Source organism: Erithacus rubecula, assembly GCF_903797595.1.
Source record: "Erithacus rubecula genome assembly, chromosome: 3".
NCBI classification, from domain to species: Eukaryota; Metazoa; Chordata; class Aves; order Passeriformes; family Muscicapidae; genus Erithacus; species Erithacus rubecula.
Window position 1 is genome coordinate 64,683,312 of NC_136689.1, and position 15,882 is coordinate 64,699,193.

General features: G+C 46.4%; 1 protein-coding gene across 2 annotated transcripts; it reads right to left on the minus strand.

Moving 5' to 3' along the window:
• Nucleotides 1-214: 214 nt before the first annotated feature.
• Nucleotides 215-7,343, minus strand: LOC306800311 (uncharacterized protein). 2 transcript variants are annotated; one of them, XM_079302257.1, is made up of 20 exons: nucleotides 7,324-7,343; nucleotides 7,084-7,202; nucleotides 6,525-6,604; nucleotides 6,215-6,340; nucleotides 6,013-6,092; nucleotides 5,786-5,909; nucleotides 5,399-5,488; nucleotides 4,966-5,070; nucleotides 4,628-4,787; nucleotides 4,187-4,275; nucleotides 3,717-3,866; nucleotides 3,368-3,522; nucleotides 2,915-2,987; nucleotides 2,702-2,836; nucleotides 2,309-2,503; nucleotides 1,862-2,014; nucleotides 1,345-1,446; nucleotides 1,002-1,104; nucleotides 683-736; nucleotides 215-595 (listed from the first exon to the last, which is right to left on the minus strand). In XM_079302257.1, the coding sequence occupies exons 1-20, from the start codon at nucleotides 7,338-7,340 to the stop codon at nucleotides 444-446; spliced, it is 2,262 nt and encodes a 753-aa protein (XP_079158383.1). In that variant the 5' UTR covers nucleotides 7,341-7,343; the 3' UTR covers nucleotides 215-443. The 2 variants fall into 2 exon arrangements, with proteins under 2 accessions (XP_079158383.1, XP_079158382.1); XM_079302256.1 differs by having other exon boundaries at nucleotides 2,915-3,062.
• Nucleotides 7,344-15,882: the final 8,539 nt, after the last annotated feature.

Here is a 15,882-nt window from a genome sequence, read left to right on the forward strand (position 1 = left end):
TCTGTGACCAGCAAATACTGATGTACTGTGATGTCAATGACAGACTCTGTCATCCACTCCCTCTAGGACCCTTGAGATTTCCCTCTGGTCCCCTTCACTGCTTAGAAACCCTTCCAAATTCATCATGGTGAAGGAAGGTGGCAATGTAGCAACAGCAGACACCTCATTGAATGCCTGGGGATGCTGGAGGTAGAGCCATCCTTTCTGTGCCCCATCTTCATTGTGTGATGGGGGAACTTTTTCCAGGTGGGAACAAATGCAGCTTCTCCTGGGGTAAGCCTCAGTGAGGGAGCAATCTCTCAAATAAGCCTGGGACCTTGCAGCTGAAGGGAAAGTCATCCCACAGGCAGTAGGACAGGCCAAGGCTAGTCTGCTCAGGATGCTGCACATCTGAAGGACACCATTGGTTTGGGACCAATTGTTCCAACTTTATGAAATCACAGCTACTCTCCTCCTAGTCCTGGGCACCAGCAGCGCAATGCTTGCAGGATGAATCCTCGCTTTTCCCGAACCCTTGCACTCCTCAGGATGTAGATAGTCTGAAGAGCCAGGCTAGAGACAGAGGGATTGCTGTCTGCCTGCAGGGACTGAAGGGCTGTGACCAAAAAATACAGAGCCAAGATGAACTCCTGTGCTTGCAGAGATCCCCAGACATCCCCTCCCATCCATGTTCCCCACTCACCACTGCAGATCTCATTCAGCCTCTCCATGCTTCGCAGGTGCTGAGCAGCCAGCCCTAAGCACAAAACTCCATCAGCTCCTGTTCCCAAAGCTGCTTCCAGCAGCCTGGCCCCTGGCCCTGCCCTCTCCCTTAACAGGGGTGGCCCCAGGAGCCACCATGGGAGTGGAATAGAGCCAAGTGGCCACCAAGCCCACCTACATGGACCTACAGTGGTGGCACAGGGAGGGCTGAAACCCTGCACACAGCAGGGACAGGGCAGTGCAGCAGCAGGAACAGGGGCCAGGCTGCCCAAAACGGGTCTCCAGGGGCTGGGGCTCACCAATGAACCTGACAGCCACCTCTCTCACAGTGGCCTGAGGGTCCCTGAGGTAGGGCAGGCTCTGATGCAGGTACTCTTCAGTCCTGCTCTTGTCCTTCAGCAGCTGGAGAGAGGACAAGGGAATGGGCATGTCACATAACCCCCAAATGGCTGGGACAGTCCCTCCTGCCAGCACACTTGTCATTACTGAGATCCCTCCCCTGCAGGGAAGGGACAGACTCTTGGGGCTCTCTTCTTGAGGACTGGAACAAGGATGCAGCTCCAGGCTGTGGGCTCAGGGCTGGTGGGCTCAAGGCTGGTGGGGACAGCTCTGATCCATCTTGCAGCCTGGGGCTGTCCTTACCAAGCACTTGCAGATCCTACATGTCTGCTGTGTCTCCAGCAGGTGCTTGAGCTCCTTCCACTTGAGGAGCTTGGCAGCAGCAAGGAGGGCTTCCCCAGAGGCCTGCACAACAGCAGAAACTGTGAGATAGCACCATGGCTGGAAAAGGAGACCTCTTGGCTTTGTTCCTGGAGCGATCCTGTCTTTAGAAAGCTGGGATGTGCCCTCACTAAAGTATCTAGGGTCTCTTGAGGACAGCCCTGGGGTACAGGGACTGAGGCTCAAAGCTCTGGCCTCTAACACATGCCAGAGAGCCAAGAAATGTGGGGACACACCTGCTCAGGCTTTGGTGGCAGTGGATTGCTGCCAAGCCCTGCTGGAGCAGGTAGGGCTGGTGCTGGAAATGGCTATGCCAGCTTCTCCACCCCTGCTGACACTGGTTCTGCAGGGACCCTTCCCACAGGCTGTGCTGGGGAGCACTGCTCACTGCCAGCAGCCCAACCCTGCCTGTGTCACTGCTCAGCCTTGAAACCTGTACCTTGGCCACACCAGGGCTCTGGTCACTCATGCGGAAGAGGAGTGGGATCAGTGCACTCCTGAGGAAACTGTTCCTCTCCTGAGTGCCCATCACCACTGCCTCCAACTGGTCTCTGAGGAGGCAGATGGACAGCTCTCGCAGCTGGCTGCACTCCTGGTGGGAAGGAAGAAAGATAAGCTTTGGAAACAGCAGCTCCCTGCCCACTGAGATGGGGAGTGACCATGAGTTGAGGGGATATGCTCCAGGGTAAGATTCCAGAACGGGGACATGGAGCTGGGCTGCAAAGCCTAGAAGCCACAAGAGCCCAGAGGAGCAGAGCCTGCTCTGAGTACATTTCTGTGTATGTTTTCTGTTTTCCTTGGTTGTTCTGCTCACACAGCTGGGCTGCAGGGCAGCTGTCACTGCCCAGTGCCTGTCTCAGGGCTCAGGGTCCCCCATCAGCCTTACCGAGTCAAAGAGGAGCAGGAGATTTTCCATCAGCTGCCCATTGATGGGGCTGCCCACAGTCTTATCCAGGTTTTGAAATGTGGTGGTGTTCCCCATCACATTTTTAAAGAACATTAGGCCCTTTGTCTTGAGGTCTGCACTGCCATTCTGCAGGACTCCCATCATATCTGGCAGAAGCACCTGCATTTTTGCTGCCTGTGTGAAAGACAGTTTCTTTTTTGAGAAGAATCACACCTGGAAAACTCCTCAGGCAGCCACCAAGCCCCACCATAGCAGGGAGGGTGTATGGAGCAGTCACCTCCCAGACCAGGCCAAGCCAAGCCAAGCCAAACTTTACCCACAGCCCCAGAGCCCAGCTGCCAGTGTGGCTGTCCCTAACACCACCTTGCTCACCATGTCACGTGTTTCTGACAGCATGTGGAGACCTCCAACCAGCAGGGAGGCTGTCACCAGTCTTGGATGCCTCCGATTGCTCTCAGAGTCAGGCTTGTCACCCAAATCCTTGGATGCAAACTGTCTGGAGGACAGCTGCAGGGGTAAGCACAGCTGTGAGATAAACTAGAGCTAGTTTATGGCAGGGGATCAAGGCTTTTTCTGGTAACTCACAGGCAAGTCAGGGGCACAGGTGCCTTCTTCAGTAGAGCTGGGAATGTCAGTCATCTGGAGGAGCCGAAGCAAGCTAACAAATACCATTAATATCTTCTCCCGAATCTGGGGCTTGTAGAAGATCTGACCCCACAGTTTCAGGGCTGTGCTGCAAGGCAGAGACTCTGTCAGCAGGGGTGCCTTGACACCCTGCTTGGCTTGGCATGCCTGGGGACCCTGCCCAGGCAGGCAGGAGGTGACTGAGATGGTACTCCCCAGAAACAGCATGGTGGCTCTGGGCTGGCTCAGCCAGCTTTGGCTCCTGCAAGCCCAGACAACTTTATCAGGGCTGGAAATCTTGATGGGACAGAGAACCCCACTCCTTGGAGGTGTCCTGCAGCATTCCTTAGGTCTGGAAGCCAGAGAGTCTCAAGGTCTCCCTCCCACAAGCCCTTGGGATTGTCAGGGCCATACCTGTCTCCTTGTGGAGCAATGTTCAACAGTGTAGTGACCACCTCCTCAGGGTACCCATCAGCCATTTTCATAAGCAGGGAGTCAAAGCAGTGCCAAATTGCTTGCTTCTGGATGCCTTGCAGGCTGTCATAGATGTAGCTCAAGATCTTTTGCACCTGGAGGGGACACGGGTGAGAGTGATGCTGCCACTGGAGTGCAGCTATGTCCTCAGCTGCCCTTTCCATCCTTCTCTGCTGCCTTAAGGGGGCTTCAGGTGCTGGAGACACCTGGGTTCGGGAGGGAGGGATGGACAGATGCTCAAGGCCTAACAGAGCTGAAAGGCAGGGCAATCCAGCCACAGGGCACTTACATCCATCAGCCAGAAATCTGGGTCTCTCATGGCTACTTCCAGAATGTGTTGTGCCACCATCTTGTCAAAGACAGTGGTTTCTGTCATTACCTCCATGGCTGCAAGGATGATGTGTGTCCTCTCAGAAGGTTTAAGGTACCTTTCAAAGGGCTGTGCCAGGAAGAAAGGGAGCAAAGATGTCACACCAAGCACCCTGATGGTGCTGCTCAGCTGGGTAGAGTGAGCTGTCACAGGCTGCTGGCCCTACAGAGAATCAGGGCTCACTGACGGGGAAAAGGGCTGGAACTGCTGCTGGGACACCAGAGTGCCACCCTCAGATAGTCCCTGCTTGGAGGACAGCAGAAGCCCTCTCATCAGAGACAGTGAGGCCACATCAGCCACTCTGATTCTGGGTCCCTTTGCTCACACAATGTCCTGCCCATGGCACAAATGAGGGTGCCAGCAGAGGAGGAGCTAAAGGAGCTCATTACCTTGGTGTTGAGCAGGTTGACACAACGCAGCAAGGAGGTGGTGCCACCTTCTCCGTGGAGTTGTGTGTTATCCTTCAACCTTGACCTGCCTAAAGAGTGGGGCAGATACAAAAGTCAATAAGACAGAGCAGCTTTGCCAGCAAGCTTTCCAAATGACTCTGGGATCTGCTTGTGAGATGGGAGGAGAGAAGCAGTCAAGGAGATTCTGGAGGGTGTCATACTGGGGTTCACAGATCAGCAGGGTTGATGAGAGAAGATGGAGAGCAGCAGAGAAAAGATCTGGGTGTGAGGAGAGCACTTTGCTTCAGCAGCAAATGACAGTTGGATGATATGGGAAGCTTTCAGAAGGGCAAAGATGGTCAAGCAGAGAGGCAGAGCTTTGAGATGTCTGTGTGGAGGGGAATGAAACCCACCAACAATGCCCCTTATCATTCTGCTTACAGATGAATTCACTGAGGTGATGAAGAGTGCTCAAAGCTGTTTCCTTTTCTTTGGAGGAAGTTTGTAAAAGGAGAATACGTCCCAGCAGCTGCCCAAGGATTGAGATTTGGATGTCTTCATAGTAGACAGTGCAGTCCTTTTTTCTAAAGAGGTCCCAGTCCTGTGTGAGGAAGGCAGAGAAGCAGCAGGGCTGACAGCAGGCACAGTGCTGAAGCCCCACACCCAAGAGTGTGTCCTGGATCCCTGCTGAGCCCAGGATTTGCACAGCCCACATTCCAGAGCAGCCAGCTGGGCAAGAGAGAGCAGTATGGCTGGTCTAGAGGGTGCCATGGCGTTACCTTCTGTGTGGAATAGGTGTACAGGAAACAGCTCAGCACTTCAATCCTCCCCAAGGCTCTTGACCACACTTCCTCTGTCCTAGAATTAGTGAAGTCCAGCAGTACCTGGGCAGAGAGAAGCTGCTGGTGAGCCCTGGACCAAACACGTGCTTCAGCAGCAGCAGGGCAGCTCCAGTCCTGCATGGGACTTGCACCATCCCTCAAGGATTCTCCTGGCCTAAGCAAAGCCTAGAGCTAGGCTCCTGCTCCTGGGCTCCCTGTGCTCCTGAAGGAGACTAGTAAGAGCCTGGTGACAGCCCCAGCTGCCTCATGGGAGGTGGACACTGTCCTGCAAGGCACTGGTCTGAGGGGATCACTCACCCATGAGTGGGCAGCACCTCCCCCTCAGGGTGAGGAGCAGCCCTGGGACCCCCACACTTTGCTTAGCCCATACCTGCAAGATGTTCTGCAGCTCCTCGCTGATTCTGGAGGGAGGAGCACTGAGCACTATTGCCCTCAGCATGGAGTCCATGCTCCTCAGGGTCTGCAAGGAGGTCAGAGAGTGGTGGCAGTGATTCTTCAGCTGATCTGAGACTGATCTTAGTGTCAGGGGAGGATGCCCATGCTGCCCAGGAGAGACTTAGGAGCTGGCAGTCTGCTGTAGACAGAGCAGCCTGCAGCATTGGACATGGCTGGACCATGAGAAGGGCCAAAAGGACTACAGCAGGAAAGCAGAGCTGAGACCTCACCCTGCCTTGGATCTCTGGTCATGGGGCAGCACAGGGTGGCCAGGAAGCAGCCCAGAGGGACTGGGAGCTTCCACAGCTCACCCAGGACTTACACTCTTTAAGAGGAGTTGTTGATCTCTATTTAAACGAGGGCATGGAGGAAGCCAGAAGACAGTTCTGAAGCACGTCTCTAGGAGGCTTCTCTTTTTGTCTTCCAAAACCACTTGTGCTGTCTTGCTGAAAGAGAGAGCTTATCTGGACACTGGGAGCAGTGCTTCGGGGCCTTGGGCAGAGGGATGCTGTCCTCTGGGGAAGGGTCCCTGGGAGCATGGGCAGGTACCTCAATATTTCAATGGTGAGCATGGCAACCTGCCACAGCCCTGTGGACAGCTGGCACCAGGGCTCATCTTCCAGCAGCACCTGCAGAGCACAGCAGAGCTGGCACCTGGCAGCACCCAGTGCCACCAGACCCTGGCTGTGCCCAGGGGCTGCTCTCACAGGGTGCCAGTGCCCCTTCCCCCCAGCACTGGGTGTCCCCTCACCTGGATCCTCTCCACCAGGTCATGTCTGTGGCAGAAATCAATCAGGCGCCGTGATGTGCCAAAGAACACCGTGTTTATGCACAGATCCATGATTTTGTAAAGAAAGGTGATCTTGCATTTCACATGCTGGCAGTCAGGGAACAGATAGACAAAACAGAAAGAATGAGAAGGGGGGACAGATGGCCAGCAGGACTGGAGATTTGAGGGGCAGCACCATGTGGAAGCTGCAGCTCTGTCCAGCCAGGACACCTCCAGCAGCTGAGCCCCTGCCAGCAGATGCTGGAACAGTTATCCAGCTGGCCACAGTTACCAGGCTGATGTTGCTGGCAAGGATCTGGATCAAGTCCACAACTTCCTCTTCCTCTCTGGACAGTTGCAACCAGCTGGGATCTAGCAGAGGAGTAGAGCAGGGAGGGCTACTGAAGATCTGGCAACAGAAGAGAGCAGAGGAAGGAAGATCTGCTCTCTGCCCAGCCTGACACATTCTCCCCTGGCATGGCCTTCCCATTCAGCCCCCACCTAAAGGGTGCCCAGCAGAGAAGCTGCCATGCCAGAGCAGGGCATGGTGGAGAAAGTGCCAGTGCCCCAGGCTGAGGAATGTGCTGGCAGACAGACAGGAGAGTCCAGTGTTCCACAGCACTGCTGCCTCCCACCAAAGCTGCCTTTTGCTGCCCAGTGTGGGCAGGAGCTGGGGCTCCTCCTTGGGAGAGGCTGTGTTGGGACAGCCCTGAGCATCCACAGCATTCAGGCATCACACCCACCCTGTAGGACCCTCGCTGACAGCATGCCTGGGAAACGTGGTCCTGACATTGTGCAGGATGTGCTGGCAGCCCCAGCTCTGCCCAGTCCAACTGGGCTCCCTCCCTCACCCGTCTGCAGTGGATCCACCACAATCATCTTGCAGGGATCTGCTGGAAAGCTGCTTTCATGGGAAGCACCATCCTCCACCCAGGACATCCTGGACTGGCTAGGGGGTGTATCCTCCATCCTGCAGGAGAAAAAAATGAAAAGTGGTTAAGGGACAAATGAGACCCTTTGGAGAGAGAGCTCAGCACAATTGGGCTGCTGAGACAGCAGGGAAAGTTGGGCTATGCTTGAAAGCTACTCACCAGCTCCGTGATCCCATCCTATCCCACCATCCTGCAGGACACAGCAGCTGTACTGACCACATGTACTATAGTGGGGTGTCACAAAGAGTCCCCCCTGTGACCCACCACCTGCCCCTAGAACTGTTGCAGTGTTTGTAGACATGGAACCAGCCCCTAGCTGTGGATGCTGGCAATGAAGAAAACCATGCTATGTGTTTTTACATAATATATTTTCAAGTTCACCTTATTTTAAAAAACACAAAACAATAAAACGAACAAAAAAAACAAAAACTCAAACAAAAACCCAAAAAATTTTGTTATTATATTGGGTTTTTTTTAAAATAAATATAGGGGGTTTCTTCCCAAGTGTACTCAGTCACAAAAATCATTGAATCTCTGAGATTTATGCTTTTTTAAACTCACAGTAGTTTACTGAACTGTTATACTTTTTGTAAACAATACACAGGTCTTACTACTAATTTTAAAAATAATTGCAATTTAAGTAAATGCCTAAGCCTAGTACATTGGCATGCACTCAAGCCTTGCATATTCCAGGTATTATAACTAAGACAGTCAAAAGACATCCCCCTCTGAGATGAACACATCCTTTCAGTGTAGGTGATAATTTTAAGCTCCTCCTGAGGGCTGCAACTCCTGGTGCTAGAGGCATTTTTGTAAAAGAGCAAAAGACTAATTCCCCTCTAGGAAATAAATCTTTCTGCAAAAGCTGTGCAATGCAGCAATTTATTGCATCCGTATACAAAAAATATTGCAGTATTTTACCTACCAAAAAATGACAAACAATATCTATTAATGAAGGTTTTATGTGTCCCTGAAGGGTGACTGGTCTTCTCTGCAGATTATTATGCTGCCTTGGCTTAGTGTATCATCACAGGATCATTGGATCATTCCAATGAATGAACTCAGAACCTTGAGAAACCTGAAGAGTCCACAAAGACACTGTAGATCTGCCATGAGCTGACAAAGTTTGTCTTTCTGTGGTTACACAGGTCCTGATGGTCTTTGGCTGTGTCCCTGTGACTGGATAACAGTGGGGGCCTGGACTCTGGTCTGCCTTGTTGTGAAACCATTCTACAGCAAAGAAGAGCTGTCTGGACACAGTTCAGCTACATGATATTAAATCAATTCGCTTAGTTTGACAAAAGGCAAAAGTAAATAGAGAGTACATCAATTTTATTCTTTTGAGTTAGTTTATTGCTATTTTCAGTAGGTTTCCCAGATGGAAAATGTTGTATGAGAATATTTTATTTTACTCATTTACCTAGATATTTCTCCTTCCTAAAAAGTGTTAAAATATATTTAAGGTCTTATTTGGTACATTTATTGCCTTTCCACTGACAGATGTGCTCACAGTAACTAGAAGTGACTGGCTCAAAAGTCTTTAAACCTTTCATTCAACAAAAGGGACTGATGAATGTGTTCTGCCTTTTGCTTTGGTTCCTTCAAAATACAGAACAAGTGTCTGTTCCACAGTCAAAATATCTTTGGAGACTGAAACTGGCAGTCATAGTTTTTGTCTTCCCTATGTGGCCCCAACTTACTGCAAAACCACCACTGGAACAACATGGGGCTATCTAACCTCAGAAAACCTACATAGAAATTCACACAAAAAAATTCTAGAAACTCACTTCCAGCTGTGATTGTTCCAGACCATACCACACTCTAAATTAAATGTACAAGATATTTCCTTGATGTTTAATTTTCCCACAATTAGTTCTTACTATTGTAAAGCACCACCATGCCAGAAATCCTTTCTATCCTGCACAGACAAATTCACAAACCTACCCAAGTCCTTCTCCCACAAACTGGGAATTAGTTTAGTCCTATATTTGGGAAATGCTCCCTATGCTAGTGAAGGTGTCTATGTGGATAAGCAGTTTGACTGGACCTAAATAGTAACTGTTCAGAAAATTTAACACCTGTCTTCCTGTTCACTTTTCCTGTAGATCAGTGTGCCATTGCTTGAACTTTTTGCGGATCATAACATGGCAGCAGAGGAAACCTGCTGTGAAGTTCCTGGAGTGGGAAGATGACTGACAGCAAAATAAGATATCTTTGTGGTTTCTTTTCCCTGAGGTTTTAAACAAATTAATTTGCCCAGTTTTCACTGTTGTTTTTTCCCCTCATGCCTTCCTTACAGGAAGATGAACAGGCAACTTTCTTATTTTATTGATTTTTAAATATAGAAATTAGACCTTTTTTTTTTTTTTTTTTTTTTTTTTTTTTTTACAATTTGGTACACACGAAGCAAGTGTTTATCAAGCAATGCTTAAATGAATCACGTTTAGCCTAGCTATTTCTTTAATTATTGCATTTTTCTTCCCTTTACCACTAGAAACAAATGTGGGAGAGTGTTAGTTTGGAATATATGGAAACTTCCCAAAGATTGGAGCAGTGCTTTTCAGAGAGCCAGGTCATGCCAGTTTGCCTGGTAAGAAGGGCAGACATTTACATTATAAAGCAGAGCAAGCATCAACCAATACATGAAACATAAGGGGGTTGCAAGACTGTATTACTCATTTGCTTAAAAAATTGAATTTGTTTGAAAATATTAAAGGACTAAGGTGGAAAACTGGTCCCACTGGAATCAGTAGTCTGTTCCCTGTTCTTTCTGTAGAGCCAGAACTTAATCCTAGATCTCCAGGAGGCAAAGCCTCTCTCTTTATAGCTGCAAATCAAAGTACTTCTAATTCCTCTTAATTTACCTAAGATTACAAAGGAGGTGTGGTTAACTTGATTGAGATCTGTATCTGAATCCAAGTGTAAATTTCAGCTCTAGAGCCACTGCAAATTTAAATTTTCAGAAGATATGCTTTTCATAGTCTCTGAATACTTTTCTTCATTCTTCATAGGCACATTAGTTTTTACCAAGAGTGGTATACACTGGTTTGGGAGAAGTCATAAATATTAAAACCAGCAAAATGTTAGTATATTATACATTATTCTGTAATTCTAGGATTGTAGGGAGGACAACCATTTAGTCACACCTAGGAATAGCAAATAATACTTATCTGTCAGATGTTTAGAAATGAATTTTTTTTCATGCTCTGAATTTATTCCAGATACAAAAAAAAGAGTATCTTGTATTTGAACTGCATCTAACAAACTGATGGAGCCTGTTTGTATAGTGAAATGCTAAGAATGGCTGTTAAAAAACCAGATACTACAAGTAATCAGTGATAATGACTTTTTTGACGCAGCTGCCCACTTCTCCACCCCATGACCCACAGACCCCTTCAACACATTCATTGTATTTTCCTGAACAGCTTTTTAATCCAAAATTCCTTATGTGTTTAGGTAGCAAGTGCTTTCTTAATCAGACTGGAGTCCTTATCTTCTGACTTCTAGTGCTAAAAAGAGAAGAAAGTGCTGAAATCAAAGTTATACTCTTGTTCCTAAAGATGTCTAACTAAAAGCATGTGAGTGGGCAAACTACCAGCTTTGAAGTAGCTCCTGATTTAAGTTGGAAATAACTATCTGGTGGTATGAAACAAGATTATTGGAGAGGATTAAATTCACTTATATATACAAACAATAGCAAAAAGAAACACCAAGAAATATTGAGCAAGATGAGGAGCTTTGTTTGGAGTGCTTTGTCATTTTCACAATGATGAAGGGTATGTGGGATCTCAGGAGTGGATGGCAGTTCAGGGAAGTGAGTTGAGGTTTGCTTCAAAATGCTAAAGAAAACACTTTTCAGGCAAAAAGGCTTATTCTGGCAAAGATTCCATTGTTTGCTCAGAGTGCCCCAGGGATCACAGCACTAGGAGGTAAGAAAGGATTTCTGGGTCACAAAGACAATGTGGTGTGGCTGGAGCATTAAATCAGTTTCAGTACTCAAAGCAACTGGGATGAAGAACAAAAAGAAATAAAATGATAGCAGAAAGTGATGCCTTCCAAAGCTTTACCTTCCAACACTATGCAACTGACTTTACTGTAAAAAATCCTTGCCAAAAATCTGATTGTGGCTAAAGAGGTCCAGATGATTTCACAGCCTAATTTTTTGCTATAATTACACCAAGAGGCTTGCCATACAATCCAGTGATATCCTTGGCTACTGCCTTCTAAGCTTCTTCCTTCCTGCTAGTCAGGGTTGTTGTAAAAATGAACTAGAAATAGATATTTTAGTTCCTCCAGAACTAAAAAATAAATAGAAGTTTCATAATTCATGATAATTCTGATTTAAAAACTCTCTTAAGATTCACCTTAACTGCATAGTGGGCTTGTATCAAAGTCGATTGCCATAAACTGCCCTTTTCTAGAAGTGAATGATCCCAGATGTTTTAAACTGCCTTGGCAGGAGTTAGGAGTGAGCAGGGCCATGGAGGCTCCCCAAGAAGACTGGGCTTTATTACACTGCACACACAGATGCATCTTCAGTAGTGGAACTTGGGCACCAGTTTCAGGTCCCAGTGTGGTACCAACAGACGTGACAGTGCACCTGTCATGTGCCAACACAGCAGGAAGCAGCATTTTAATTTTTTTTTTTTTTTACTTCTTCAAATACCATCTCCAGTTTGCTGCAAAGCCCAGCAGGAAATCCACATCTGGAGGGAAGCTGGTAGATGGCAAGAAGATGCCCTGGTCCTAAGGCCTACTCAGGGAAATCCATAACTACAATTTTCCTGTGGATTATGTGGATATCTGAGATGTGGCTGGGACAAAGGGCAGCATCATGTCCCTGTACAAGCAGAGTTCTACTTACCAGATGCACATTGTGATATGCAACATTCAGAGCTCAACAAGGTATGATGAGAATTGCTAACAGAAGATGTTTCCAAGGTTTTCAGCAGAAGGAGAAAGCCTTGTTTTTAGGAACCGTTTTCATTTCCAGAAGCAGGGTGGAGGGAAGAAGATTTTCATAAATACTTCTGAGCCCTGCTCACCAAAATTTTGAGAGAGTTCAAGATCAAAGTTTGAATTTAAGACAAAGATATTTCAAATACTAAAATTAAAGGACTGTAAAGCAGGCAAATCTCAGAAAATCTGCTCCAAAAATGACCTTTAGAAGATGAATAAGCCCTAAGTGTCATATGAGGGGGAGTAAGGAGTACAGTTGGAGGGTAAACTTACAAACCTCACACTAAGTATATATAAAATAACTAATGAAAATCAATGCACTATTAATGTCAAGTAAAATCAAGCAAATGTATAACTGACTTTTTATGCAGCCTCTGTGCATATTAGTGGAGAACTCGAGACACTGTCTCCATTTTATATCCTCTGGAACAGGTTTAATTTCTGGTTAAGACAGAACTGAAAATAGTTCTTGCTTGACTTGTGAATATAAGTAAAATGGCCACAGATGTAAATAGAGCCTGATTCAAACAACAGTGGGAATCTTTGCTTGCTGGGAACTTGAGAGTAGCAATTCAGCTAGCAGCCTGTAATTGTCCTCAAAGCACTTTCCACATGTACCCATAAGAAATCAAATTAGTTTTATATTAGTGGCATTTGCCATCTCCTGAACTTGCTCCTCCAGATGTAGAATTCTCAGCCATTCATCACTGCATTAGCAAGTGGTGACAGTTTACTTTCATATCCAATAGTTGTGTCCACTAGAAAGCCTGATCTCCCTCAGGCTTTTTTTGTTTATACAATTAATTTTTATGGTTTTTTAAAAGTGACTCCTGAAATATTAGCCATTCTTTAGCTTCCTCTGTCAATAGTCCACACAACAGGTTGTGCCTCTTTACCCTGCCATCTTGAACCAAAGGGCAACACCCACTAATACGTGAGCAAGTCTCACCCTCTGCATGGGAGCACCAACAGTTCTTGAGTGTCCTCCCTGCCCCTTGCCAGAAGTGTGATGCAGCTTACCCGAACACAGTGATGAGAGCTGTGAGAGAAATGCCCCAGTGATGCTCAATCCAGTTGTCACTAATTTTATCCCTCCTAAAGGTCACAATCACACAGCCCCACATGTGTGCAACACAAGCAACTTGGTCCCATTTAAAAATTCCCATATTTGCCTGTCTCAAGGCCTTGGAAAGATGAGCTTTGGCAAAGATATCTCCCATCTCCCAAGACAAGTTCCTCACCACCACAAATTCCAAGATCACCATGATTGCCATGGAGACCGAAACAGAAGGAATTTTCTCTTAATCACCACCTACCACAGGTCACAGTTGTTCAAACTCTTTACACCTAACAGATGACCAATCTGTGATGCCATCTGACAACTGAGCAATTTGGTGCAGACTCTGGACCTGAACAGCCACTCCAGAAGGTGTGGCAATACCCAGACATCCATCCCAAGTGCTGGAATATAGGATGGCATCACAGGTAGACAAGGGTAACCAAGCCCTGATCCCTCAAATTGCCATATCAAGGATGTGTAGGCAAGTGGCTTTTCCATTAACTTGGCCTGCTAAGTACATCACTCATGGGATTGTACATCCCTTCAAGATGCCCACTTTGTCAAATGGCTTCAGTAGAGCCTGCCCACCCTGCTTTTACAACCTATTCAGTTTTTCTAGTAGAAGCAGCTCAAATATCCCAGCCCATGGGTCCATACATAGATATACTGAGGTATTTTTCTGGAACTGTCTAGATCAATGATATTGAGAGATGTGCCATTAATTGCCCACAACAGACAGCCACTGCTCACATAGGAATCCTTTGCAGGCTAGATGTAAAACTGTGGCACTTCTCCCCCTGTGTTTTGAGGTCTGTCAGATCACAAGAGACCTATAAAATTTCAGAAAAAAAAATTTGTATTCCTCCCAAGGTTCACTTAATAGAACCAAGTCATCTGCAAAGGTCAGTGTTGTTAAGTGTTTTTAACAATGCTGGGACTCATCCCTTTCCTCCTCCAACTTGCACAGCAGAGGGTCCACAGACAGGAATATATTTGGCAACATTAGATTGCAATCTTTAATAGCAATCTGAAAGAAATGGAGGCTCTAAAGTTTCCAGGCTATAGATAAGTGCATTCCTCCTACTCTCCTCCATACACACCCCTCAAATTATTTTCCAGAAAAACTGACAGTGCTAGATCAATTACAAACATGTGCTAAATGCTGTGAACAGATTTACAGATGAAAAAAGAGTTAAAGAGCTTTAAAGATTTTCCTGCTATTTCCCAAATGCAAATATTTATAGTTACATTTTAAAATTGAGCTGAATTTAATAATACAGTTTTAAAAATAAAACCATATGAAAAAGAAACTTTGGATTAGGTTTTTAAACTCCTTAGCTCAGCCAAGAAATCAAGCACTATGCCAGTTCTATCCCTGCTTGCTTGTAAAAATTTTCCAGTACTTTGATTTCATAGGAGAAAAAAAAATAAAAAAGAACAACCACATTACTCTTGGTCTAATTGAAAAAAAAAATCTGCAATATTTTGAAAAAGAGAAACCTATTCTGCCTAGACTTATTGGTGAGCCTGACCCCAGAGGACCTAAGAGATTGTTTGGAGTGAAAGAAACAGCTGGGAAAGCAGGTAGGAATCCAAGAGCCCCTAGGGTCTGTTCACAAAGAGTTGTGGCCAGATGTGTTTCTCTTATTTTGTGCCCTGCAAGAGACAAAAGCTTTAAGAGGTAAAGGAGCAATTTGGGTAGATGTCTCTCTGGCTTAGACATATGCCATGGTCTTGGAGGCAATGTTCACACTGAATGACAGCCACCTTTTATGGAATACTTTCATCCTCTATTTGCCATCAATTCAACCATTAAATGAAATATTTTAGGAGTGGAAAGCTTTGCAGTATGCTTATTTGTAATCAGATAACAATACTCAGCAACAGCAGCTTCCATCTATTTACTGCAATGTCAGTACTCATTTAATTTCTGTAAGAAACTGAGTTTGTCCAACAGTTCCCACCATGCAGGCAGATAATGGGATGTGTCCCTAGGCCTTGGTGAGGGAAAAGGCACATGTGTGCATGTTGAAGGAAAGGGAGAGAAAGTTGCTTTGTCCCTCAGCTGTCTTTCCAGGGGAGGGAAGCCAGCCACTCTCCCTTAAGCATGTACCCTGCAGTGATTAAATGATAATGACCCCAAAGCCCTAAAGGTGGAACCTAGGGACATGATTTGGTGGTGGACTTGACAGTGTTAGGTTAACAGCTGGACTCAAAGATCTCAGAGGCCTTTACTGTCCTCAGTGATTGTATGACCTGCATGAGGAGGGTGCTGCACATACTGGAGAATCTAAGAGAAAGCATGCCCTGACCCAGTGCTTTGCTGCTCTATTTCCACTGACCTCCTGATCCTCACTGGTATTTCTCATGTGCACATACTAGGCTTGGATCCTCCTCAAATTTTACACTAGTACAGTTTCACCCTGGCTCACAGAGTCACTCCTGGTCAAAGCAGCAGGAATTAGACTCTTATATTGGCCACATAAAAAAACATTTGTGAGTGTAGCATTATTCTGAGAGCTTTACCCAATATGCAAATTCTGCTCATTTCAGAACAGCTGAGGATCACAGAAAAGCCAGAAAAGCAAATGACTCTTCCAGATTTATATTATAAAAATGTATAAAAATTGGAACAAACTCAACCCAAAAACCGACCAAAACCCATCTTCTGCCTAAATACTTACAATTTGCTAGTAATT

Excerpts from the sequence above, each read along its gene's own strand:
- LOC306800311 (XM_079302256.1), bottom strand. Across the intron at positions 6,093-6,214 it reads ACCTGGTGGAGAGGATCCAG|GTGCTGCTGGAAGATGAGCC; the intron begins GTGAGGGGACAC and ends TGTGCTCTGCAG. Across the intron at positions 4,788-4,965 it reads ACACCTATTCCACACAGAAG|GACTGGGACCTCTTTAGAAA; the intron begins GTAACGCCATGG and ends TTCCTCACACAG.